This window comes from Haliotis rufescens, unplaced genomic scaffold (genome assembly GCF_023055435.1).
Source record: "Haliotis rufescens isolate VD_foot unplaced genomic scaffold, xgHalRufe1.0.p SCAF_55, whole genome shotgun sequence".
NCBI classification, from domain to species: domain Eukaryota; kingdom Metazoa; phylum Mollusca; class Gastropoda; order Lepetellida; family Haliotidae; genus Haliotis; species Haliotis rufescens.
The window spans coordinates 516,255-543,423 of NW_025964279.1; the positions used below are offsets into that span (position 1 = coordinate 516,255).

The window sequence follows — 27,169 nt, forward strand, 5'->3', positions numbered from 1 at the left end:
TATTTAGTATCTGTGGTCATTAACTCTTAACATCCATAATTATAAGTTTTTTTTATTTTTAGCGAGTTGTTATTGTTCATTAGTATTTATATGAAGGCTTACACTTTGAATGTATTAAATATTATTATTTGTGATGTTTATAAGTGTTGAATGTAACTATCGTCAAGGCATAGGGGTGACTGCTGAAGCTATCTTCACCATTGCAGTAATTTGTTTAACGTTGCAATATATGACAGCTTGTGAGAAATCAAGTCTGGACCAGACAAACCAGTATTTGGTATGATAAGAAATGACCCACGCCGTTGGGTTAGGATGGAACGCGATAAACCGAGAACATGATCACCCGATCAACTGAATCACCTCTCCTCATCGGCATACTGGGGACCTGTCTAACCCGGATTTCTCGCGAGGCAGCGTATTAGAATGATATATGCCATTAACTTATATAATAATATCAAAAGGTCTTCTTCTACATGGGGCGGTCGGGTAGCCTAGTGGTTAAAGCGTTCGCTCGTCACGCCGAAGACCCGGGTTCGATTCCCGACATGGGTACAATGTGTGAAGCCCATTTCTGGTGCCCCCCGCCGTGATATTCTGGAATATTGCTAAAAGCGGTGTAAAACAACATTCACTCACTATTCTATATACCAAGCCAACGTCCAGTAAGTGCACTACGAAAATATATGTATGTGCCTTTGTCCTGACAGTTTAGTCATGCAGCATCCGTAACACATCCCAATGATTCCATCCTACCGGGTACCCACTTACCGACCAGGTCATACAGTTTAAGACGACGGGGTGTCGTACAAGCCGGTGGACTCACGAACTGACCCCTTTGGAGGAAACACTGCGCACATAGGTTTGCATGTATGTGTAGCCCATGAGGCGCCTTGTCGTCACGACAACAGAGGTTTTACGGTGGCCAAAGACAGCCAGGCTTAGTCTGGTTACCATGGCATTCGCGTGGGAAGAGGGCAAAATATATTTAATAGATATCATTTACGGTTCCACCATGTGTCATGGCAAAGCAGAAGTTCTGCCGTCTTCATGGCACTCCTGTGCACAGTACAGCAAAATATTGATCAGTATTTTATGATACTTCTAAACACCACACGTGTATAACAATGCATGTCACTGCACAATACTTCTAAACACAACACAGGAATACGAAAACGATGAACATATTGCTAATTCACAGAAAAAATACATCGATCTGAAACTCATACAAATAATTTCCAATGAACCGGCAACAAAACTTATATGATAAATCACGAACGCCAAACGCTCAAGGCGACATTTCGAACAGGACAATTAACAGTTTAACAACCGTTATCTTAGCCAATCTACAACAACCTGTTCCCCCTTGAACACACTTGGAAGCGCCCATTTTTATCGACCGCTGTGTTGACATGAAATGTGACAACAGAGGACGGGCATATACAGTGGGTGAGTGAAAATGGCGGCCCGTTACTGTGTTCACTTTCTATCCACGCTTGTTATCACGAACAGATTGTTCCTGGTTTCTACTGAAACTGTACTCGGAGAAAAAGTGGACGATGAATTTGACTTCGATGGCTTGCCAGGTGTTCAACACGAGTTTAAATTTGAAATTGCTGCGGGAAGAGAGGAGTGTTTTTTTCAACGGGCAGCGAAGGGAGCCAAACTCCACGTGTCTTATGAGGTAAGTTGACATATGGTGGGTCTCATTCCCACGTGGTGATTGTTTACAATGACAGGAACCCTTCGTTTAATGATAGTGTTTATCTTTCCACGAACAAACTGTCATATATTCCCAGAGTTGACGTTGAGGCATGATGTATTGAATATTTCTGTATTTGGTTTTTATGGAAAGTATTTATCTTAAACGGTTTAGATATTAAACAAACGTTTTGGTATTCATATCCATGGACATACTGTATCCTTTAATATCAGAAATGACGAATGCCTGCGTCCCAGTGTTTATGGATAAAATGACCCTATTAACTTTGTTTCGAGAGTGAAAAATGCTGTCCTTTTAAAGCAGGATGGTTGTAATTTATTTGACGCAAAGTACATTAAACTGATGAAAATAAATCACGGAACGGATATAAATAGAAGCATGTGTTTGGAAGACCACTATGTTCACCGACCATCACAAAATTTGATTAGATTGTGAATGAATATTCTTTAACGCCGCAGTCAGCAATACTCCATATGTTGCAGCTATATCACGACAGCCTGTTATTCGAGTCTCAAGTTATCTGTCCTCAGCATTGTATTTTATTGTTGTTTATCGCCGCCCTCAGCAATATTCCGGTCTGTAAATCGTCGAGTCTAACCAGTGATTGATATCATGAGCATCGATCCGCGCCCTGTAGGCTCGACGGCATGCAATCGGCCAAGTCGCAGACCCTGGCCAACTGATGAAATGTATACGCTATAGAGTGCTGTGGAACGCGTGCTACTTTATTATATGTTTGTTTGTTTGTTGTTTAACGCCGCACTCGGCTCGGGAAATACCGGAATTTAGACACACGTGTCGTCTTTGTCTTTTGTGTTTTGTTGTTTGACGCCGCACTCAGCAATATTCCAGCTATATGACGGCGGTCTGTATAGAATCGAGTTCTGGACCAGACAATCCAGTGAGCATCGATCCACGCAATTGGGAAACAATGACATGCATCAACCAAGTCAGCGAGCCTGTCCACCCGATCCCGTGACAAGCGCCGTCGCGTTTTATGGCAAGCATGGGTTGCTGAAGACCTATTCTATCCCGGATCTTCACGGGTCCTACTTTATTATAGGTCGGCATGATGTAACGGGAATCTTGTTGACTGCGGCCTTAAGCCCCAAGCACATATACTCGGACAAACCCACAAACGTCGACTGTGAAACATACGGTGATGAATTGTTTCAGATTTAGTAGCCGCGAGACATCACTGTCCCAAAATGATTATTTTATATTCGTCATAAAACAACAGTTATCATTGATACCGTAGTGTTCACAAATAATATACCCCTAGCAGCGTTCGAGTTGAAGTCGCCAAATGTTTAGGAACGCCACACACTTTTTTGTCACTCATAGCTTCATGTGCACGTCTTATCAGTTCTGACCAACATCAATTATAACACAATTTAAACAATAAAATCAAGTTAAATGTGAGGATTCCGGGGTGGAATTTCTCCACAGCAACCTGTGTTGGTCGTAAGAGGATCTTAATGGATCGGGTGGTTAGACTTGGTGACTTGGCGTGTCATCGGACCCCGACGGCGTGAATTGTAGCTCAACAGCTACCTGAACATCACGCACGCACGCACACACGCACGCACACACACACGCACGCACGCACGCACGCACGCACGCACGCACTTGCAATTAGCTTAATATGAAAACCTGTAATATGAAACTACAAACCAAAGACCTTGATCAAGGTCATTCGTGATAGGCTGCGATGGTACACGAATGCCCGATGGAGAATAACAATTGCCTACTGTTGCCTCATCGTAGACAACAGGGCTTATTGTCAACTATCACATCTCTCAATGGCAACGTGTCTATGTTTATATTATGCCAGTATTGATGAGTGAGCGGCCGAAGACAGGTGCGTGTGTCATGATGGAGGGGCTGTGACGTCGGGACGAACAAAAACGTTTTTGATACATGAATGTTATTGTTCACTGACCCACTATATTGTTTGTTTGGTGTTTAACGCCGCATTGTTCAAACTATATGACGGTGGTCTATAAATAATTGAGTCTGGACCAGCCAATCCAGTGATTGACATCATGAACACCGATCCATACAATTGGGATACGATGATATGCATCAACCAAGTCAGCGAGCCTGACCACCCGATACCGTCAGTCGCCTCTTACGACAAGCACAGTTGACTTTTACGGCAAGCATGGGTTGCTGAAGACCTGTTCTACCCCGGATGTTCGCGGGTATGACCCACTATAGAATAGATGGCTGCCTAGTAGATACAGGGTCTGACCGGAGAGCGGAAAGTAGGTGGTTCGATCACCTGGTCAGGTCAGAGCAAAAGACGTTAAAATATGGTACTTGTTGTTACCCTGCCTGGCGAAGTGAGCCAAAATATATGTGTGGTGGTGAGGATGGGGGTGGTGGTAGTGGTTGGGATGGGATGACATTTTATCACGTGACCATCGTCGTGACATCATTTTAGTGACACAGTTGGCATGTTATGGAGTGTTCCGTTGCATTAAGATGGTGTATATCACAAATTTCCCAGAAGTCACATACACTCAGTTTCGCCAGAGTGAGATTTAGATTTGCGTTGACAATCAGTCCTAAAGACTTCAAGGAATATTATTCATAACCCAGGCCACAGAAACCATACATTGTTTATGATAAAAGAGTTATGTTTATTATAAATGTAATATGAAACTTCACTTACGCACATTGCCTGATGAATCCTCATTTAGAAGTTGTTCTACACTGAATGATGAAAAAGTTCTAACAAATTTCAACACGCATGGCTTCTGTCGTCTAGCGTTAGGAACTGAAAGGGAAGTGCGTAATTATGAACAGTGTGAGTTTAGACTGACGTCGATTTATGCAGTATCTCAGCTGTAACACGGCGTCATGAACGTCAGTCTAGACTGACGTCGATATGTGCAATATCTTAGCTGTAACACGGCGTCATGAACGTGAGTCTAGACTGACGTCGCTATGTGCAATATCTTAGCTGTAACACGGCGTCATGAACGTGAGTCTAGGCTGACGTCGATATGTGCAACATCTCAGCTGTAACACGGCGTCATGAACGTGAGTCTAGACTGACGTCGATTTATGCAACATCTAGGCTGTAATACGGCGTCATGAACGTCAGTCTAGACTGACGTCGATATGTGCAATATCTTAGCTGTAACAGGGCGTCATGAACGTCAGTCTAGACTGACGTCGATATGTGCAATATCTTAGCTGTAACACGGCGTCATAAACGTGAGTCTAGACCGACGTCGATATATGCAACATATCAGCTGTAACACGGCGTCGGTATATGCAACATCTCAGCTGTAACACGGCGCCATGAACGTGAGTCTAGACTGACTTCGATATGTGCAATATCTCAGCTGTATCGTTGTATATTGCACACTCCACATAGAGCTGAGAATGAAAATCCATTGATTGGGGGAGGCTATTCACATGGGTGGAATTTCGACACACAGGTCCGACATCCCACATTGGCCACGACAACGTTTTCTTGATGGAACCATTGCGAAATTACTGGAATATTTCTAACAGCGGTGTAAAACCCATCTCACTTAAACTATTATGGCTGGTGTCGGTGCGTCGCATGCAATGATACGGCGCTGGGGTTCAATTCGACCCAACCTTTGACATTTGGAGAAGAAAGCTCTGATCGCTTCGCTATATGTCACCGTGTGATCACGAGATGTCGTGGCCCCCAGAAGATTAAAAGGCACCTTTATAGGTTTCATATGCACAAGCGCTGCATTTAAACGTCTTCCCGTCACTCGTTATAGACGATAGTCCTGAGTCTGGAACACCTAACTGTCATGAAGACTCACCGATGTGAGGCGCTTTAAAGAGGCACCTGCGTTTGTCAAATAATCGCCATCTTGTTTGATTGGGGTCTGAGTCAATAGGAAGTGAACTAGTCAAATCCTTCTTGGCGAACAAACTTCAAATCTTTCCAACAATCGTGGACATGGCCTTGTTGCGTAAGAATTATTTACTGAACACAAATGTCCTTGCCAGAACTAAATATTCGGCTACTCACGCATTCATGAACGGCCTCTGAACCCAATGCTGAATATCATAATAATTTATTGAAAAGGATGTAAATATACATTTGGATTGGATTGCGTTTTGAAAGAGTTATGGAATATTCAGTCGTATATATATTTTGTTCTTTTATGTTCACCTTGAGGAAAATGTCTCGCTTTCCTATTAAATGTTGATGATGATCATTGAAGTAAATTCAAAGCACACATTACGTTTGCTTTTATATCGTAGATACAACGGTTTATGGTAAACGTTTCTTGAATATAGGTGTCAGTTTCACTCGCTTCCCCTTAAACATGTTCATCACATGGCTTGTTCTGTTGTCTGCTCTGTTCCATGTCCTGTTGTCTGCTCTGATGGCTTGTCCCGTTGTCTGCTCTGATAACTTGTTCTGTTGTCTGCTCTGTTCCATGTCCTGCTGTTTGCTCTGATGGCTTGTCCTGTTGTCTGTTCTGGTGGCTTGTCCTGTTGTCTGCACTGTTCTATGACCTGCTATCTGCTCTGATGGCTTGTCCTGTTGTCTGCTCTGATGGCTTGTCCTGTTGTCTGCTCTGATGACTTGTTCTGTTGTCTGCTCTGATGGCTTGTCCTGTTGTCTGCTCGTATGGCTTGATCTGTTGTCTGCTCTGTTCTATGTCCTGTTGTCTGCTCTGATGACTTGTCCTGTTGTCTGCTCTGATGGCTTGTCCTGTTGTCTGCTCTGATTGCTTGTCCTGTTGTCTGCTCTGATGGCTTGTCCTGTTGTCTGCTCTGATGGCTTGTCCTGCTATCTGCTCTGATGGCTTGTCCTGTTGTCTGTTCTGGTGGCTTGTCCTGTTGTCTGCTCTGTTCTATGACCTCATATCTGCTCTGATGGCTTGTCCTGCTATCTGCTCTGATGGCTTGTCCTGTTGTCTGCTCTGTTCTATGTCCTGCTGTCTGCTCTGTGCTATGTCCTGCTGTCTGCTCTGATGGCTTGTCCTGCTGTCTGCTCTGATGGCTTGTCCTGCTGTCTGCTCTGATGGCTTGTCCTGTTGTCTGTTCTGTTCTATGTCCTGCCATCTGCTCTGATGGCTTGTCCTGTTGTCTGCTCTGATGGCTTGTCCTGTTGTCTGCTCTGATGGCTTGTCCTGTTGTCTGCTCTGATTGCTTGTCCTGTTGTCTGCTCTGATGGCTTGTCCTGTTGTCTGCTCTGATGGCTTGTCCTGCTATCTGCTCTGATGGCTTGTCCTGTTGTCTGTTCTGGTGGCTTGTCCTGTTGTCTGCTCTGTTCTATGACCTCATATCTGCTCTGATGGCTTGTCCTGCTATCTGCTCTGATGGCTTGTCCTGTTGTCTGCTCTGTTCTATGTCCTGCTGTCTGCTCTGTGCTATGTCCTGCTGTCTGCTCTGATGGCTTGTCCTGCTGTCTGCTCTGATGGCTTGTCCTGCTGTCTGCTCTGATGGCTTGTCCTGTTGTCTGTTCTGTTCTATGTCCTGCCATCTGCTCTGATGGCTTGTCCTGTTGTCTGCTCTGATGGCTTGTCCTGTTGTCTGTTCTGTTCTATGTCCTGCCATCTGCTCTGATGGCTTGTCCTGTTGTCTGCTCTGATGGCTTGTCCTGCTGTCTGCTCTGATGGCTTGTCCTGTTGTAATCTCGCTTCGTCAGACCTATGTTTACATGGTATGAACTGGTCAACCAATCTTGTAGTTGTTGCTAATCTTTAAAGATCCGCCAAATGAATATTCACTGTATTCCCAAGAAGCTGAAGTAATTTCATGAGCATTTCGGGAAAGCCTAACATCTAAATATATGTCCCTTTCATACATCTGTACATCGTTAATGGGAATTGAAACTACGCTGATAGAAACGAACAAGGAAACAAGGAAAAATATAGGGAAATAAGCTTTACTGTGAGTACATTTGAAATAGCGCATACACATTCAATACATGTCAGAATCAAATGTTCAGATGTGTTTGCGTGCATTGTTTCCAACGCGTATTTGGTAGGCTGGGAACCCAGGATAGCATATCATTTTACTGTGTCTAAAACTAAGTGTTCCCGTATATATTTCAGTATACTCTCAGTATGATCAATACGTGTGTTCAGAACACAGAAGTTGATTAACAAGAAGTCCATGTTAATTTAATTTATTTTTGTTACTTAAAATTGTTTAAATGTTTATTAGACCCGTCTCAACTAAACTCAGTACGGTTTGAATCATTACAGAGCACAGAAATGTGCTTCTAAAGAATCATACTAGAACAGATAGTTAAGCACATGTGTACCGTTTCTAAATTCGAGTATACACGCGTGTGTTTGTCCAGATACTTCTCCTGTCCCCATGTGGGTTTATGAGAACAGGTGGTCATATTGACATTCCCGACCCTGCGGCAGACGTTGCCACCACACGAGGGAAGTTGCTGTGTTATTTGTTTGTGAACACCTTGATAGCGTGTTGTTTACGATGCACACCTCTCCCCTGTCTGCAGATGTGTAGGGTTAGGTCTGATATACAGTAACTATAGGTGCTAGGTCTGATATACAGTAACTATAGGTGCTAGGTCGACGTTTTGTTTGTTTGTTGTTTAACGCCGCACTCAGCAATATTCCAGCTATATGACGGCTGTCTATAAATAGTCGCCTCTTACGGCAAGTATGGCTTCCTGAAGACCTATCCTAAGCCAGGTCTTCACGGGTATTAGAATGAAAATGAGTCCCATACAGTTAATCCTTGTTAGTCCGGACACCGTCATGCCGTTTGCCAGGAACGTCTACGTGTAAGTTTGAGATATTAGTCTTTATCAATAATTAATTCTTGAATTGTTTTTTATTAATCCGAAATAATTCGGAGGGACATTGCCGTCCGGTATAACGGGGTCTCCCGCTGCGAACTAAGAGTTTCTCGTGTGTGAGTCTTGTGTTTTACGTGACATGTTCGAAAAGAAAAAATAACCATCATTCTAATAGCACATTGCGTGTGCGTGTTGGATGGTATATATGGTAATATGATATTCACAAAAGAAACGGTTGTTGCAGCCATGTTAATCGGGGATAACATCGACCTATCGACCCGTGAAGATCCGGGATAGAATAGGTTTTCAGCAACCCATGCTTGCCGTAAAAGGCGACTATGCTTGTCGTAAGAGGCGACTAACGGGATCGGGTGGTCAGACTCACTGACTTGGTTGATGCATGTCATCGATCCCAATTGTATGGATCGGTGCTCATGATGTCAATCACAGGATTGTCTGGTCTAGACTCGATTATTATTAAAAATAATACCTGAGGTTTTAATTTGAAATGCAACGTATCTGATCCACTTGTAAGAAATAATATTTTTTATACATGTGTTCATGCGTGCCAGAAAGCTGATGATGTACAAAATGATGTATTTCATCAAAGATCTCGGTTCATCATCCGCAGGAAGTTACCATGACAATATTTATCCCAGACACCGACTTAATACTTTAGTAGATGCTGTGAAAGAATCGGATGGCGTCTGAGACAGCGTACCAGAGTGGTAGGGTCTTTCATGGGAAGGTGCAATTTGGCGACATCCCCCTGACAGCCATTACTGCTGCATTCATTCCCCACTAACAGTCTAACAAGACATGGGTTTCATCCACGAAACTCGACAGCACTGCCTGTTCTAATCCTGGCCTCGCCAAGGCCCAGTTCAAATATTTACCCACTTGTTTTAGTGAAGTGGGAACGATGCTTGGATAAGGCTGCAGCAATGGTGTCAGTCTGGAGACAAGGTCAAGGCCACATTCCAACGTCGTATCACGGAACTCGTCAACTCATGTCACTCTGTATAAAACATTCGCTTTCATGTTCAGCGAGGGATGCAATACATGGGAAGTATTAATATCTTGTAATAATGCAAGGTTGAATTGGCAGTTTTGCAGCCGCAGAATAACGATCAACTGATCAATCTAATGTACTTGAACACATTGTTTGTGAATTTGTTTTAACAGCAAACATACCAAGGCGAAATATTAGGTAATGCAAAGGTTCTAACACCGAAACTCAAATTGATATTTTTTTAAATGAAAAAGTTAAAATTTTAAATTAAAATTATGTTATAACGATGAAAACAATATGACATTTCTACTGTTTCAAAGAGGACCTAGTCAATCTCAGTATGTTTGAGTAATTAAAACACCACTTTCCTTGTTTTGCTGACTCATAGTGCGATGTAGATAGTTTTGTAGCCGTTGCTTGTCGTGAGAGGCGACTGTATGCTTGTCGTAAGAGGCGACTAACGGGATCGGGTGGTCTGGCTCGCAGACTTGATTGATGCATGTCACCGTATTTCTAGTGCGTAGATTGATGCTCATGATGTCAATCACTGGATTGTCTGGTCCAGGCTCAGTTATTTACAGACCGCCGTCATACAGCTGGAATATTGCTGAGTGCGGCGTTAAACAACAAACAAACAGAGACAACAAATGGCATTGAGTTTGTCGAGACCTTGAGAAGCTCGAGTGCATTTTTTATGCTGAATAAAAGGTTCCAATCCCACTCTGATACTCATCATGAAATATAATACTGTCAACTACGGTTATAACGAACACGGTTATAACGAACTTACGGATATAACGAACTTACTTTTTTTGTCCCGACTATTTGCTGTAGTTATACTGTATATATGCTTATAACGAACTACGGTTATAACGAACTAAAATTAGTAGTCCCTTCGAGTTCGTTATAACCGTACTTTACTGTAGATGTTTGTTGATGGGTGAACTGGGGAGAATGGAGTAGGAAAATACACAATAATGTTACATAAGTTCGTGACATGCAAAAAAGTCATCTTCGCGAGGCAAGGGCATTAACTGACTATAAACCGCTATGGTCAGTTAATGCCCTTGCCTCGAGAAGATGGCAGAGAAGTTTGTTGAACAGTGATGTAAAATATGTTCTCCCGTCCCGTTGTGTTGTCACGTGTGTCCTAAGGATGAAGGTTTGAGTGAGGGATTGAGTGCAGTTTTAAGCCATTCTCACTATGCAAGGTCGCGACAGTTGCTCAATTACTCAATGTCAAGGCCGTAATGGTAGATAACTGTCAGTACGCACACAACCACTGGGGTGGAGATAAGAGAAGTTATTAATGACATTTCCGTTGTGATTTCCCGATATGTAATAGGCTGTCAAATGTGTTGATTTGACCTTATGGTGACCTTTGAACAAAGGTTACACCGTCGAATAGCTATTAATGTGGTTGATTAATGATAAAAACGGTGTTTGCCAAATGATGCCGTCAGCAGATGTTCACAGACCCTGATGATGAAAATAATTTACCGCAAATGGTGATGAGTTATTTTTATATACAAGGAAGTTCAAATTACTTTTACTGGAGTTGTCCAGTGTGTTAGTAGTAGTAGTAGTTGTATAGATCCTGGGGTCCTGGGGGTCACGGGTGTCCCAGCTCAGGAATGCGTCCTATGACAGATCAGTAGTGTCAGGATCCGCTTATCGTAACATACAATTCCCCGATTATGACCCTTGGTCTCTTAGTACCATAACGGGGCGGTAGGGAACCCTAGTGGTTAAAGCGTTCGCTAGTCACACAGAACGCCTCGGGTTCGGTTCCCCACATGGGTACAATGTGTGAAGCCCATTTCTGATGTCCCCCGTCGTGATATTGCTGGCATATTGCTAAAAGCGGCGTAAAACCTCACTCGGCATAATGGGGACCTTTTTAACCCGGATTTCTCGCGAGGCGGTGTATTCACTAAGTAGCATAATCATTGGTTCACCAAAGTGAAAAAAACCATCACCAGACTGCGTCACTTTGGGCTTACCTATCACATTGAATGTTGCCATTACACAGATGAGTAGAGTGTTGGTTTTATTTAATGAAAACACAGGGCTGCTGAGAATTCAAATGTGACGTAATTAGGTCAGGTGTTACTTCGGGTCTTCTAGCCTTTTACTATTACTCGATGAGTATCTTTAAGCTGACACGCAGTGATGTTACTGACACACTGTTCAACGCGGCGTAAAACACAACTCGGTCGCTTGATTCAACAAATTGCTTCCTGTTTTCGTCTTCCCCTCGGTGGGGGCGGTCGGGTAGCCTACTGGGTAAAGCGTTCGCCCGTCACGCCGAAGACCCGGGTTCGATTCCCGACATGGGTACAATGTGTGAAGCCCATTTCTAGTGTCCCCCGCCGTGATATTGCTGGAATATTGCTAAAAAGCGGCGTAAAACCATACTCACTCACTCCCCTCGGTGGACCCAACCAGTGGTATGCAGCACTGAGTTACGAGAAAGGTCAGTCTAACATTAACTGCATGGTGGACTATTAGGTGGTGTGTGATATTTGAGTAATGGGGCTATTATCAAGGAAGTGGAAGGTCGCTATAGTCCGTATTAACATGTGCTGTAGGCAAGATGTCATGAATAATACATTAGTTGTTGAATAATAGTGTGAGAGATCGATGACGTTTGTATATATAATAAAAATAAATATTAATCAAAGGTAATCTTTGTTAAACGTAAAGATAATTAATCAAAGGTAATGTTTGTTAAACGTAAACATTCCAAAGTTAATTTTCTTTGAAATATTTGTATTTTTAAATGTTCATGTGGAGAAATATTTCTCTTGCTTGTTCAGTTTCGATTAGATATTTCTTGGACCGTAAAGCTAAGTTAATTCAACGTTAAACACAGGCAATCGCGTCCATTTACGCGCCACTAATTGTGATGTCACAGAATTTCTGTTAACAAATTTGACCAAACTCCAAACATCGATCTCCCGATTCCTACCAGTGCGTAACACTGATCTGAACCATTCTTCATAAAGACTGGTTTCCGTATGCATTTGCGTTGCGTCGCTTTTAATACGCATTGACGCGGAATTTTGGTATCGTTCTCCAATGAATCTGTTTGCATTAGCCGTCATGTGTTCAAACGGATGAAAAATATATATACAGTAAAGTACGGTTATAACGAACTCGAAGGGACTACTAATTTTAGTTCGTTATAACCGTAGTTCGTTATAAGCATATATACAGCATAACTACAGCAAATAGTCTGGACCAAAAAAGTAAGTTCGTTATAACCGTAAGTTCGTTATAAGCGTGTTCGTTATAACCGTAATTTACTGTACCTTGTAATCGGATCTTTTGCCTATAGTGTGCTGCTTCAGTTCATTGACCCCGTGGAGATTAAGGGTTAGAATAGGTAAAAAGTAAATAGAAGGTCAAGCAAAACTAGATTTGTAAACACACATAAGGAGATTATAGGAACAGGAGATATTGAATACACTGCTTGAAGCGGGTCCGGTCGCCCAACCCGTGTAACGTGATACATCCCGTGAAGAAGCTGAGATGAAATGGGGTTTAACGCCGCGTTCATGATTATTTCACTTATAACGCGACGTGAGCTTGCACGTTGTGTGGGTGGCAGTTTGTACTAGTCCAGACAAATGCCGGTTTTATTGTGCTGGCCCATGCCATGCCCAACTTAGACAAACTTCACTTACTCCAATCCCAATTGTGTGGATCGGTGCTCATGATGTCAATCACTGGATTGCCCGGTCCAGATTCGATTCTTTACAGACCGCTGGCATATAGCTGGAATATTTCTAAGTGCGGCGTTAACCTTTAGCCTGCTGAATTGTTTTCACACTTCTTAGCCCTGCCTGCTGGATTAATTTTAGCATATGGCACTGTAAAGAGGGTGGGTGATTTCAAACGGTCAGTGCTTCATTAAACATGGGCCAACTAAAGAAATATTTCGCACATTTATTCCTGATAGAAAAATACACATTACTATATAAAAATATCCTGATGTTTTCGATCATACCAAGGTTAAGACCAAAGCGAACACAAAATTTGTAAATTTTCTTGAACTTACCTTAATTACGTGATTGAATGTTGAATGTGTTACATATTAGGAATGTATTTAAATCGTTGAATCTGTGCAAACTGATTCCAGTAATCATATCTCCTATATCTTAAATTTAACTGAGGCGAAATTCGATTTTTTTTATCGCGAAACAACAGCACGATGGTAAATTATAAACCATTTCAGTAAATATATTACGCAAAGGTTAGACAAAATAAAAACGTAATTTTCGAGGTCATCAAGTCAATTGCTAAAAAGTAAATATTAGGCTTTTTACAACGTGTCATGTTATAAAATCTGGAGGATACAATAACTGACTCATAAATATTCACCAACCCTAATTTCAAATGTTTGGGTTGATTATTTTCGATATTAAAACACAAATCCCCTGTCGTAATTGCAAACAGACGAACGAAAATCAAACATGGCGCGCTTCGTCCGACCTCATCATAAAATATTGCTATTTTTATAACAACAAAGTATACATTGCCTTCATATGTACACCTTAGGGAAAGTTGATGATCTTCGCAATCGACGAGTGTTTCATTTGTAATGTTTAGTTTAATTTGACGAGAGTGACACGAAAATAGAAATCACGAAATCTGACAGCAGAAGTGCAAAGGTTACCGGATGTGATGTCACAGACAGGGGTCGTCTGCTGATATCCTTTGTTGAGATAAAATAACAGTAAATGTTTACACATTTCGTCTGTCACAGCCAGAATAAACACATACCACTACATAGGCTTAGTAATAGCCACTCATAAGAAATAACAAGTGACTTTGACCATATAATTCACATAATAGCAATACCCATTTGACCTTGTATGCTCCCGTGACCCGGAAACGGTAGTAGATGTCAAAGTGAAGCAGGCAAGTTTCTCAGTATCTTTCATTTGAAGTTTTGGTGGTTTAATATTCAGCCTTTTATTTTAAGTTGAATACAGATATGATTCATGTAACTGTGAGGTATGCTGGTGATATTGTTACCATGATCATTGTGTCAAACGCAATAATTGTACAGATTTCGTCGATCGGCAATGACCACCCTCCTCAGCAGGTGCGCGAAAATGGGCGTAACAAAAACAATATTTCAAAATAACATTCATGCTTTCCTGAATGTGATAAGATATTCGCATCTGCATGATCATATGTTAATAAAATACTCATTAAATATATTTCAGTTTCAGTTCCACATTATATGAGGGATATTTTAGTGTGTTTTATGAGTGTTGCTCTTATAATACTATGACTGAATTAAGAACAATTTCAGACAACATTTATAAATAAAATTGCACCATAAATTGTAATACCTCCCTGGTTGCATATTCTGTTCTGTTGGAGGAAAGTACATGGGAAAACATCCTGCCTTATGTGTTTTCCTGAGTTCTTAGTAATTAAAAATTATGTATTTTTTGTTTGGTGTTTAACAAAGCACTCATCAATATTTCAGCTATACGAAGGTGGTCTATAAATAATAATAATAATGATAATAATGTATTTAGTTGGGCTACTTTCATAGCATACGCAGGTGTCTTGACAGTGATGCTAGTTTTGGGAGCATTAGAACAAGTATGTACCATATTTTACATCATCAATTAATGTTTCCATGACAATATCCATAAATAAATAAATAACAACGATTTTCAACAAATATATATACATTTCATAGGCACAATTTGTTTTTGTTTTTTGTTTTTTTTTGCAAACAAAATAATTGTCAACAACCATAACAGTAAAGAGTAATATGAACATGATTAACAGGACAAACATATGTGCAATCTTTTAATCATGGAGACCTGGGTAGCACGTTATTTTATAATTTACCAATGAATGGTACCTTTCGAAACATGGAACGGGACACATGTAAACATTGCAGCTCTTGCAAATGAAAACGGTCTGATGCCTTCTTGCAGATCTGTTTGAGCAAACTACACAATCGTTGCACGACATCTTACCTTTTGGAGTCTTTTCCTGTGTCTTACCTGGGAAATGGCGAGCTGTAAGTCTGGCAGGACGCTCCAGGTTGGCTGCAGGACGCCCAGGTCTTCCACTTCCAAGTCGCTCGTATCCCTCCAGGAACTTGGTTGCAATAACCAATCTAAATTTCTCAGAATTGACCCTCTTACCTGGGTGTGCAGCTTTGTAAATGACAAGTGCATTGTTGAAAGAGAGTTCCATGAGGTACAAAAATACCTTTTTCCACCACTTACAACACCTGTGGAGCACCATGTAATACTGCAGTTGCTTGTCTGCCAGGTCCACGCCTCCCATGTGCTGACTGTATAACTGAACTGCCTTTGGTTTTCTTACCTCCCTGAAGTTGTTTGGTGCAGACCTTGATCTTACTCTTTTCAAACAACAAGAACCATTGTGAACACTGGTCAAAAGGTTTACTTTTCTTTTATCTGTCCATGTGATATACAGGAATTCATTATCACGAAATAAATGCGGATCATCACCAGCCTTGGGTCGGGCATCCTTGACAGGCTGCGGTACATCCAGTCGGTAGGCCCTCAGTGTTCCACAAGCTCCTGTCTGGTTGTCAGATAATTCCTGGAAAAGAGTGGGAGAAGTGAAAAAATTGTCCATGTACACATGGTGACCCTTACCATACAGTGGTTGACACAATGACGTGACAACCTCGTAAGTCAAACCATGTGGTCTCCCTCCCTCCTGTCTCCCTGTATAAACCTGCCAGTTCCACATGTACCCGGTCCTGCTGTCTGCCAGACCCCATGACTTGATCCCCCACTTATGTGGCTTATTTGGCATATATTGCAGCAAACCTGTTCGACCCTTGTATGCTATCATACTTTCATCAACAGATACCTCCCTGTCTGGTTGAAAGTGCCCCTGCCATCCTGAAACAAGAATTGTCATTAGAGGTCTTATTTTGAATAATTTGTCATGCCTTGGATCCTCTTTGGGGAAGTCTTTGGCATTGTCATTTAAATGAAAAAACATCATGATCTGTATAAACCTATCCCTGGACATGATGGCTTTGAACCCTTTACATTCAATTAGTGGGTCACTTGACCAGTAGGATTCATAAGATGGCTTTTTTGACAGGCCCATCACTAACAAGATAGAAATGAAAGCCCTCATTTCGGAGGTGTCAACATTTTTCCAGTTATTCGCACGTGAATGTACTTTCAACGTGTCCATGTTATCAGCCATAAATTGCGCCGCATACCTGTTAGTTTCAGTGACAAGTAAAGCAAACACTTCATCACTGAAAAAAAGTGAGAAGGCATCAAACTCACTGAGATTTTCACAAATATTTCTTGGCCCCGATCGATCAACAAAATCTCTTAGCCATGGTGTTTCGCTGGCTCCGACTGAGGGGTCCTCTAAAATTTCTTCTTCGGCGTCTTCAATGTCCAAATTGTCCACTTCTTCCAAATTCACGTCATCGAACCCGAAAAAATCGTCATCCCCCTCGCTGTCCGAATTTCCGAAAATTTCCCTAAAATCTTCGATCGCGGAAGCCATAATGTAACTTCAAACGTTTTGTTGCCTTTGGGCGGAACGCAAAGTAATTCGAAAACTTTTGAAATTTCTATCAACCGTGACTACCCAGGTCAATTAGTAATAAACAAGTGATTATGTTTACAATAGATAATTACGTCATTTCCTTTTATTTTGGCGGGAAAAAAATTCCGGAACTTTCTCGAAGCCATCCATTTTAGATCGGGGCGTGGCTGTCCGCTTTCAGCAGGTACGATAAAATTGCAAGTATTTCGATATATTTTTAATCTACATCATATTTTGTTATTGCATTCTTCAGTCATAAAGCTATTGCGTTCAGGTTTTGTGTTTTATCAGTTATTTTCATGTATCAGCTCGGCGATAAGCTTATTAGTGGTTATGTTTTCAACAAAACAAATCGCGAGTTATGTCACGCCCACACGTGTCATCTTCGCTCATCAACAGCTGGTCAATGCCGATGTTCGCGAAAGTTTTTCTCACGAAACCATTTACGAATTCATTAAATATTAGATTTTTAAAAAGACTGATAAATTTAAGCATTTGAATTTAGAAACTTAAGTTACATATTAAAAATGTGAAGTTATGGTATTACGGCATCGCGGTGCAGGTAGAGTTGTTTGTTTACCACCGTTGCCATGATCGTGTCCGCTTTATCCAGTCGATGGTGTGACGACCAAAGTTGTTTTTGTTTACATTTAATTAAACCTAAAGTTGCTAATTTTTAGAAATGAAGGTACTCCAGTGTTTTTAGTTCATAAAAGAACACACAATTGGGATCAAATTAAAAAAAAATACTACATCTAAAAGAAAATATCGGACGGCATGCCACTCAACGTGAAGCGCCTGGAGTCAACAATGGCCGTTACGGATGGCTATGTGCCGAGAAAGTGGGTAGATAGTTTTTTAACTCGCGGGATTTTCTTTTTGAGGTAAATAAACTAATTAAGGTTGTGATATTTAGCAAGCTTAGCATTTATGCATATCATCCGTCATTTAATTGATACGCAAAGCCAACTTGGTATGCAGTTATTGCGAGTTTTATTTTGGGGTGTCGTTATGCTATTCGCCTGTCGAACTGGTTCGACAGTAGCAACACGGGTAGTGACAAACTCTGTCGAACTGGTTCGACAGTAGCATTGAGAGCATTAAACAACAAACAAACTTACTCCAAGCCAACCAGTCCTTGTTTTATTCCTTGTTGAGCGGGGACAGGGAATCGAACCCCGACCTTCAACACTCCGGGGAGACTCTCTATCCACAAGACCACTGCGGAGGCTGTCCAAAAAGGGGCCTGCATGGGGTGTATATGTTTCTGTAGGCAGGAAGGTTGTGTATATAGGAGCCCGGTCCCGTCTATGTATCACTTGTACAGGGGACACAGCAACCCATACGTGCCGTAAGAGGCCACTATGCTTGTCGTAAGAGGCGACTAACGGGTTCGGGTGGTCAGGCTCGCTGACTTGGTTGATGCATGTCATCGATCCCAATTGCGTAGATCGATGCTCATGATGTCAATCACTGGATTGTCTGGACCAGACTCGATTATTTTTCGACCGCCGTCACAGAGCTGGAATATTGATAAGTGTGGCGTTAAACGACAAACACACGAAAAGGGGACAAAGTCAGCTGACTACGTATTGTTGCCTTACTTTAACTGCGGAGTCAAGGGTGTGGAAAGATATTTCCGGTTTAATGTTGTCTTTTTTTTAATATATTCCATCTTTTTTAAGTTTATCTTGTATCATCTTTTAATCTAGTATCCGTCGTTCCAGAGGTCTGAGACACTGCAATTTGTTGTGAGGAGTTGCTCCCCTAAGTCATGCCCGGATCATATGGTATTTGAATTAACATGAACGCTTTTTTTCGACACCACAAGACGCTTTCCTCTACGATGTCGATAGCTTTCTGCTCTGCATAACACAAAGTCGTCTCATTATCAAGTGTATCAAAGTGTCCAGGGTTAGAATAGCACCTGGCATACCATTGTTGGTCGCAAGAGGCGACTAAATTGTGTCCGTCTGTCAGGTTTTGTGACTTGGCTGTTATCATGCACGGTGCTTGTCGTAAGAGGCGACCAACGGGATCGGGTGGTCAGTCTCGCTGTCTTGGTTGATGCATGTCATCGTAACCCAATTGCGTAGATTTATGTTCAAGATGTCAATCACTGGAATACCTGGTCCATGGCCCCTTATTGATAGACTGCCGTCCTATAGCTGAAATGTTGCTGCGTGCGGCGCTAAACAACACTCACTCACTCACTGAAGTGTGATATGCTGACATGTTTGTAAGACACGTCAGAGTGTAAAATTTGGGTTGGAAGTGACTTTGGGGTAAACTATCTGAATAAATGATGCTTTAGTAACATTGCACTTTCTGAAGGAACCAGATTGAACGGTTAATAGCACACTGAATGCAATTACCATGACTTGGCAAATGAATTTAACATTTCATCACCGTTGAAACAACTGGCGCGCGGGTCCCAATTTTCAACGCGAGAGTGATGACAGCTTTTGCACAGACATGTCGACAGCTGTCTCCGTTCAACATGTACCACGCTATTGACTAAAGCCCACAAACCAAATTAAATACACACAGTCAGACATTGACTGCGAATGCATACTGTTTTAATTATTTATTGATAAACAATTAAATTAATTTAGCTTTATTTGGCTATTTTAGTTTTAGGCCTATTTTTATCACTTATGTCGATCCGGAAATCAGATCCTGATTGCGGACGAAAAATTTAAATTATAGTACAGTAAACTACGGTTATAACGAACACGCTTATAACGAACTGACGGATAAAACGAACTTACTTTTTTGGTCCCGACTATTTGCTGTAGTTATGCTGTATATATGCTTATAACGAACTACGGCTATAACAAACTAAAATTAGTAGTCCCTTTGAGTTCGTTATAACCGTACTTTACTGTATTATGTTTTCTCTCCACATTGTGACTGTTCACATTGCCATCTCTTAAGTTTGTTAAGCATTAAGATAAAAGGGATGCATGGATAATGGACCGTAATCTTTTCACAATTTATAGCTTAACCGGTACTTCTAGTGTGTGCCTTTGATGCCATGTAATCCTCTGTAATCAAATATTTAACATTCCTGTCATATTTCACAAAAAATGCTAAAAGGAATATAAAATAGGAAATTCTTTCAAAAACAGACCCATAATAAGTGTAAATTTATATTTTAATCTTTATTTCGAGCACCGACCATTGATTTTGAAAAAAAAAACATCCATAAACCACACGCTTTATTATACAGGGCAAAAGAAAGCTTACACTTGAAACTTGGATTTGACCAAACGGCATCAAAACGGTTCTATGCTGGAAACAATTACTGACACATTGCCAATTTTTGGCACAAAAACACAACTATGATACCCGTATCAAATACAGCACCTCCGAGTAACTATTTCTTGTTTGTTTCATTTCTAGCGGGGCGGTCAGGTAGCCTAGTGGTTAAAGCGTTCGCTTGTCACACCGAAGACCCGGGTTCGATTCCCGACATGGGTACAATGTGTGAAGCCCATTTCTGGTGACCCCCGCCGTGATATTGCTGGAATATTGCTAAAAGCGGCGTTAAACCATCACTCACTCACTCACTCATTTCTAGTCGCCATCAAATATGGACATATACTTTCTTTTGACCGGCAGTTTATATGATTCGCCGCCTACCCGTGCGTACAGGAGGCTTTAAACTAAACACAAATCCTTTACGATTGAGAGTCATTCAGAAGTTGGAGCACAAAGTAAGGAAGAGATATGTGGATCAAAAATTGTAATAAAGAAGTTGTTTATCCATATATCTTATCCTTGCTTACAACTCTTTTACAGACCGTAATAGTTAGAGAGAAAAAAAGATACCACAATGTTTTCCAAACGTATTTAATTCCATAAATTCACTAGGCTAATGTTTAAGCAATACAATGAATACATGTTAATCAAGATCGAATTCGTGCCATATTGTAAATTAATATGTAAATATGATAGTTGGTCAAGAAGTTCACAATGTCGCGAGAACTTCAGTCTGAAAAAGGTGCACATATTTTAGGTGAAATGACATTACGTAACAAGACTGTTTCCTAGACAGCTTAATCTCAGCTCAACGCCCGAGGAGATATTTTCGGATGACATTTCAGCTTTTGAGAAAATACGGCTGTCATATACGTCAGATAAAAGCGATTATATGCACTACTTCTCACTTAGACATACTGTGTGGATGACAAAGATGAATGATGCAAATTACTGTACTGATGTTGGCTGACTGGTGACACAGACGCACGCTACAGACTAGCATCTGTATCCAAGACTAATGACAAGCCTCGATACGCCAGATGTTCAAATGCACCTGTCTCGCAAACGGTATCGACCACACGCTATAAACCGACTATACTCTGTACATTGATTTCGCGATTGTTGTCACCCAAGCTGCATTTAATAGACATTTGACATGTTATTACTAATAGTTGCGACATAATTAAACTTTAGATTATATTTATCAATGGAGTTTGGCACCACCTTGTTTTGCTGGAATCGTCCATTGTGGAAGAAGGGGGGCGTTTTCTGAATTGACATTTGTGGGCAGTGTCGGAGTGTTTGTTACTGCGATTTACATTGCCATGTACATGATAGCCCGATCCGTCTTGTTGATTGTCCACATGTCACACTTTGCAACAAATATCACATGAATGGAGGGTTATGATTTGCGGGTCAAATATTTATTCATCCATCGTCAATCACGGTCTGCAAAGGCAGTCGTGTGCAACATCAGGATATTTAAGTTTTAAAATGGGGCCTTGGTTGCTCAATCGTCACCATTTTCAACGAATGATGAATTCAAACCTGTTCTTTTAAGAATTATTTTATACATGTACTTTCCCTTTGAAAAATGCGTTAAGCTAGGAAGAGATACTTAAATATGTGTAGTTTGAACCAATTGCATCATGTTTAATAATACGCTGTCGCAGTAAACATATAAACATATGTGTCATGCTTAAGGTGAGTGTGTGCGCGTGTTTGGATTGAAGAAAAGTTACAGAAAAAAGGTTACGGGAATAAAGTCTTTGGAAAAAGGTTACATAAAATAATAATTTTAATTTTAATATAACAATATGTGTAATATTATCACACATTGTGAATGCACGGGTGTTTGGTTATATATTGTTGAGTGAGTGAGTGAGTGAGTTTTACGCCGCTTTTAGCAATATTCCAGCAATATCACGGCGGGGGACACCAGAAATGGGCTTCACACATTGTACCCATGTCGGGAATCGAACCTGGGTCTTCGGCGTGACGAGCGAACGCTTTAACCACTAGGCTACCCGACCGCCCATATATTGTTGAGAGAAAGTATTCTTTCAATTGGTAATTAATCTTAAGGTTAATATGGGGATATGTGATGGGTTTGTTTGTTCGTTTCTTGTTTAACGCCGCCCTCGGCAATACTCCAGCTATAAGACAGAGGTCAGTAAATAATCGAGTCTGGACCCGACAATCCAGTGACTGACATCCTGAGCATCGATCACGCAACTGGGAAACGATGACATGCATCACCCAAGTCAGTGAGCCTGACCGCCCGATTCCGTTAGTAGCCTCTTACAACAAGCATAATTGCCTTTTATGTCAAGAATGGGTTGCTGACGGCCTATTCTACCCCGGATCTTCACGGGTCTATGATGGGACAATGTGGTCAGGTCACAAGGGATAACAATTAATTTAATTTACGTTATACTTAACTCAGGGTACATGTGACGCTATGGGACTTTAAGGAACAATGTGGTGTCTATGGAATGACCACGAGGCAACGGTTGCCAGTGATTCGCGAACAAGGGTGGGGGAAAATATCAACCTTGTTGGCCACCACCATTCCACCGTAAGCTAGGAATGAAAATGCAACCGTCGCCATTGTCCTAGCATAAAGTGCCATCGGCAATCCTGTCAAAAAAGGTTTTTGAGGAAGTTTGTCCGTCTTCAAAAACATTTTAAGAATCAGTATGGACATCGCTGAAGAAAATATGTAGTTTTGGCAAGGAGTTGGGTGGAAAATCAGACTCCACAAGCAACTTTAGACTTTGAATAAAACACAGTGAATAATGCTGTGTAAATTTTGTGAATCCAATAAATTGTCATCGATGAGTTTGTAACTTTTTTTTCCCTGTAACTTATTTTCGTACCCAAATCTGTAACTTCTTTTCCGGTAACATTTCTTCCGGTCATCCGAGTTTGAACCCGAACAATATTTCAGGTATATTACAGCATGTGAAGGTAAGCCCGGCTCTAAAACCTTGGAGAAAACCTCGAGCACTGGCATGGTGGTAACAAACCAAGCATAACAATCAAGTTAATTCTGGAACCAGAACCAACAAATATTGGATCCTTGCTCGCCTAAGGGACACAACTCTGTGGGAATGGCGACGCCATAGACGACTGGGCCACTCGTGTCCCCTGCTGAAGATGATGTTGCTCTATGTACATGTATCCTGGTTGGCAAATATTTAACGGGCTACTATTTGTTTGTTTGCAGGTTTTACGAGGAGGAGATAGGAATATCGACTTTTTCTTGCGGGATCCCTATTTTAACGTAGTGGACGCGTATTATATGAAGACAGACGGAGCTGTAGAAAAAGATATAATTGAACCAGGTAATATATCTACGCATGTTACTGTACAATTGAACCAAGTATATAATCGGCGTATTTTACAGTATGATAGAATCAGCTAAGATCTATACGTATTTTTACTTTATAATAGAACCAGCTGAAATATCTACGCATGTTACTGTATAATTGAACCAGGTAATATATCTACGCATGTTACTGTATAATTGAACCAGGTAATATATCTACGCATGTTACTGTGTAATCGAACCAGGTAATATATCTACGCATGTTACTGTATAATTGAACCAGGTAATATATCTACGCATGTTACTGTATAATTGAACCAGGTAATATATCTACGCATGTTACTGTGTAATCGAACCAGGTAATATATCTACGCATGTTACTGTATAATCGAACCAGGTAATACATCTACGCGTGTTACTGTATGATTGAACCAGGTAATATATCTACGCATGTTACTGTACATTAGAACCAAGTATATAATCTGCGTTTTTTACAGTATGATAGAATCAGGTAAGATCTATACGTATTTTACTTAAAAATAGAGCCAGCTGAAATATTTACGTATAATTGGACACTTAATATATCTACGTACATGTATTTGACTGTATAATTGGACAGTTTAATATATCTACGTACATGTATTTGACTGTATAATTGGACAGTTTAATATATCTACGTACATGTATTTGACTGTATAATTAGACCAGGTAATATATCTACGTACATGTATTTGACTGTATAATTGGACAAGGTAATACATCAACGCACATGTATTTGACTGTATAATTAGACCAGGTAATATATCTACGTACATGTATTTGACTGTACAATTGGACCAGGTAATATATCTACGTACATGTATTTGACTGTATATTTGGACCAGGTAATATATCTACGTACATTTATTTGACTGTACAATTGGACCAGGTAATATATCTACGTACATTTATTTGACTGTATAATTGGACCAGGTAATATATCTACGTACATGTATTTGACTGTATAATTGGACAAGGTAATATATCTACGTACATGTATTTGACTGTATAATTGGACCAGGTAATATATCTACGTACATGTATTTGACTGTACAATTGGACCAGGTAATATATCAACGCACATGTATTTGACTGTATAATTGGACAAGGTAATATATCTACGTACATGTATTTCACTGTACAATTGGACCAGGTAATATATCTACGTACATGTATTTGACTGTACAATTGGACCAGGTAATATATCTACGTACATGTATTTGACTGTATATTTGGACCAGGTAATATATCTACGTACATGTATTTGACTGTACAATTGGACCAGGTAATATATCTACGTACATTTATTTGACTGTATAATTGGACCAGGTAATATATCTACGTACATTTATTTGACTGTATAATTGGACCATGTAATATATCCACGTATGTTACTATATAATTTTACAAAGGAATATATCTGCGTATTTTATTGCATAATAGAGCCAGATAAAATGGCTACTTACATTGTGCATGTTGAATAAGGTTATCATAAGCAGATATGAGTGAGTCAGTTGGATTTTACACCTCTTGTAGCAATATTTCAGTTACGACATGGTGGGGACACCAGAAAAAGAAAGCTTATAGTGCACTCATATGGAAATAGAACCCGCGTCTTCAGCGAACATCAGAGGACCTCGCGATATGGAATGTTAAGATCGAATCACGGCACTATTCTCCAACTTTTAGTTTGATATGATATAGAGCTATTGCAGTGATTATAATTCAGATTCGAGTGGGTTATTCTTTGAGTTTTGGAATTGTAAAATCAGCTAATTTATGTTTTGTGACAAAGTTGAAAAGCGATGATCAGGTGCCCGTATCACTGCCACCTGGCCCGGCATGTGTGTCATTGTATGTGATTCTCGTTAAAAGATGGTACTTGTTGTTACCCTGTCTGGCGCTCGGCATTAAGGGGCTAAAACAAGGACTGGTCGGCTCGGAGTCAGTATACTGTGTCTGAGTGGGGTATTCATGTTAAACTGCGGCATGGTATCTCAGTGTGCTAGCACTATAATCCGGCATCAGTCCGGACTAGTACAAGCTGCAACACACACACGTGCATGTACGTCGCTATATAAGTGGAATAATCTTGGACGCGACGTTAAACCCAATTTTACCTCACCTGTATGCGATTCTGCAGTTAGTTGAGCCTTTTACGGACGCTTCGACGACCTTTCATAAACCACTTGTCTCAGGTGCACGTGTCTTCTGATTTATCTGACCTCTTTGTCTTTTGCCTTTCAGGAATCTATCAAGTATGTTTTGACAACACACAGAGTCGATTCGGCTCTAAATTAGTATTTTTCTATCTTGTGACGTTTGTCATGGAACAATGGTCCAAGTACGTCATGGAAGTGACGGAGATACAAGGACTTGCATCCAATTTTTCGGTATGTACGGTAAAGGTACCCGACTTCCAATATCCCAACCCTGATACCACGACTTTTAACTTGATGGCACTTATGTAAAATTTATCCGACCTGGTTCAATTCTGTTGCAGTGGGATTTATTTCAGCCCAAATCTGTTTTCTTTTTAGATTCGATAACGACATTGAAATAATTCATGAATTAATGCAATTAGAGTTTTATGCAAATCCATTCATGATATACAAATGTAATATATTATGGCTTCTTAGTGAATTCCCCGTGATGATCCGGGTTAGAATTGGTCTTCATCAACCCATGCTTGTCGAAAAAGGCGACTAACGGGATCGGGTGGTCAGTCTCGATGCATGTCATCTTATCCCAATTGCGTGGATCGATGCTCATGATGTCAATGACTGGATTGTCTGGACCAGAATCGATTATTTAAAGATCGCCGTCATTTAGCTGGAATATTGCTGAGTGCGGCGTTAAACAACAAACAAACAAGACCACATACAATATACATCTGTTATATGATATATGTGTATCTGAGTGAGTGAGTGAGTGAGTATGGTTTTACGCCGCTTTTAGCAATATTCCAGCAATATCACGGCGGGGGACACCAGAAATGGGCTTCACACAATGTACCCATGTCGGGAATCGAACCCGGGTCTTCGGCGTTACGAGCGAACGCTTTAACCACTAGGCTACCCGACCGCCCCTAATTTATGATATATATATATGATATACGTGTATCTGATATACCCAGGCCTCGCTGTCGGATGTGGAGATCTCCCTGAATGAGGTCAAGAAGCACCAGATGTCGAGCCGGCTCAACGTCATCCGAGACTGGTACCTCATCATGGGCAACAACCGCTACGTCGGCTACTGGTCCGTGGCGCAGTGTGCTGTCGTCGTTGTTGCTGCAGCGTGTCAAGTTTACTTTCTCAGACGCCTCTTTACAGTTCCCGTCGTCACATCCTCATCTAAACCTCGTGCCTAAATAAATCATGCTTTTTTTATATATAAAAATTGAGAAATAGTTGGTTGGTTTCCTTA

At 40.9% G+C, this 27,169-nt stretch overlaps 1 protein-coding gene across 1 annotated transcript; it reads left to right on the forward strand.

Annotated features, from left to right (window-relative positions):
• The first annotated feature begins 1,408 nt into the window (after positions 1–1,408).
• LOC124144976 (transmembrane emp24 domain-containing protein 5-like) lies at positions 1,409–27,155 on the forward strand. Its single transcript, XM_046514598.2, has 4 exons — positions 1,409–1,681; positions 23,603–23,720; positions 25,991–26,136; positions 26,880–27,155. The coding sequence occupies exons 1-4, from the start codon at positions 1,457–1,459 to the stop codon at positions 27,111–27,113; spliced, it is 723 nt and encodes a 240-aa protein (XP_046370554.1). The 5' UTR covers positions 1,409–1,456; the 3' UTR covers positions 27,114–27,155.
• Positions 27,156–27,169: the final 14 nt, after the last annotated feature.

Bases quoted from the DNA above. Each gene is read 5' to 3' on its own strand.
- LOC124144976 (XM_046514598.2), top strand. From the start codon at position 1,457: ATGGCGGCCCGTTACTGTGTTCACTTTCTATCCACGCTTGTTATCACG. The intron at 1,682-23,602 runs GTAAGTTGACAT...GTTTGTTTGCAG, and splicing joins AACTCCACGTGTCTTATGAG to GTTTTACGAGGAGGAGATAG. The intron at 26,137-26,879 runs GTATGTACGGTA...TGATATACCCAG, and splicing joins GACTTGCATCCAATTTTTCG to GCCTCGCTGTCGGATGTGGA.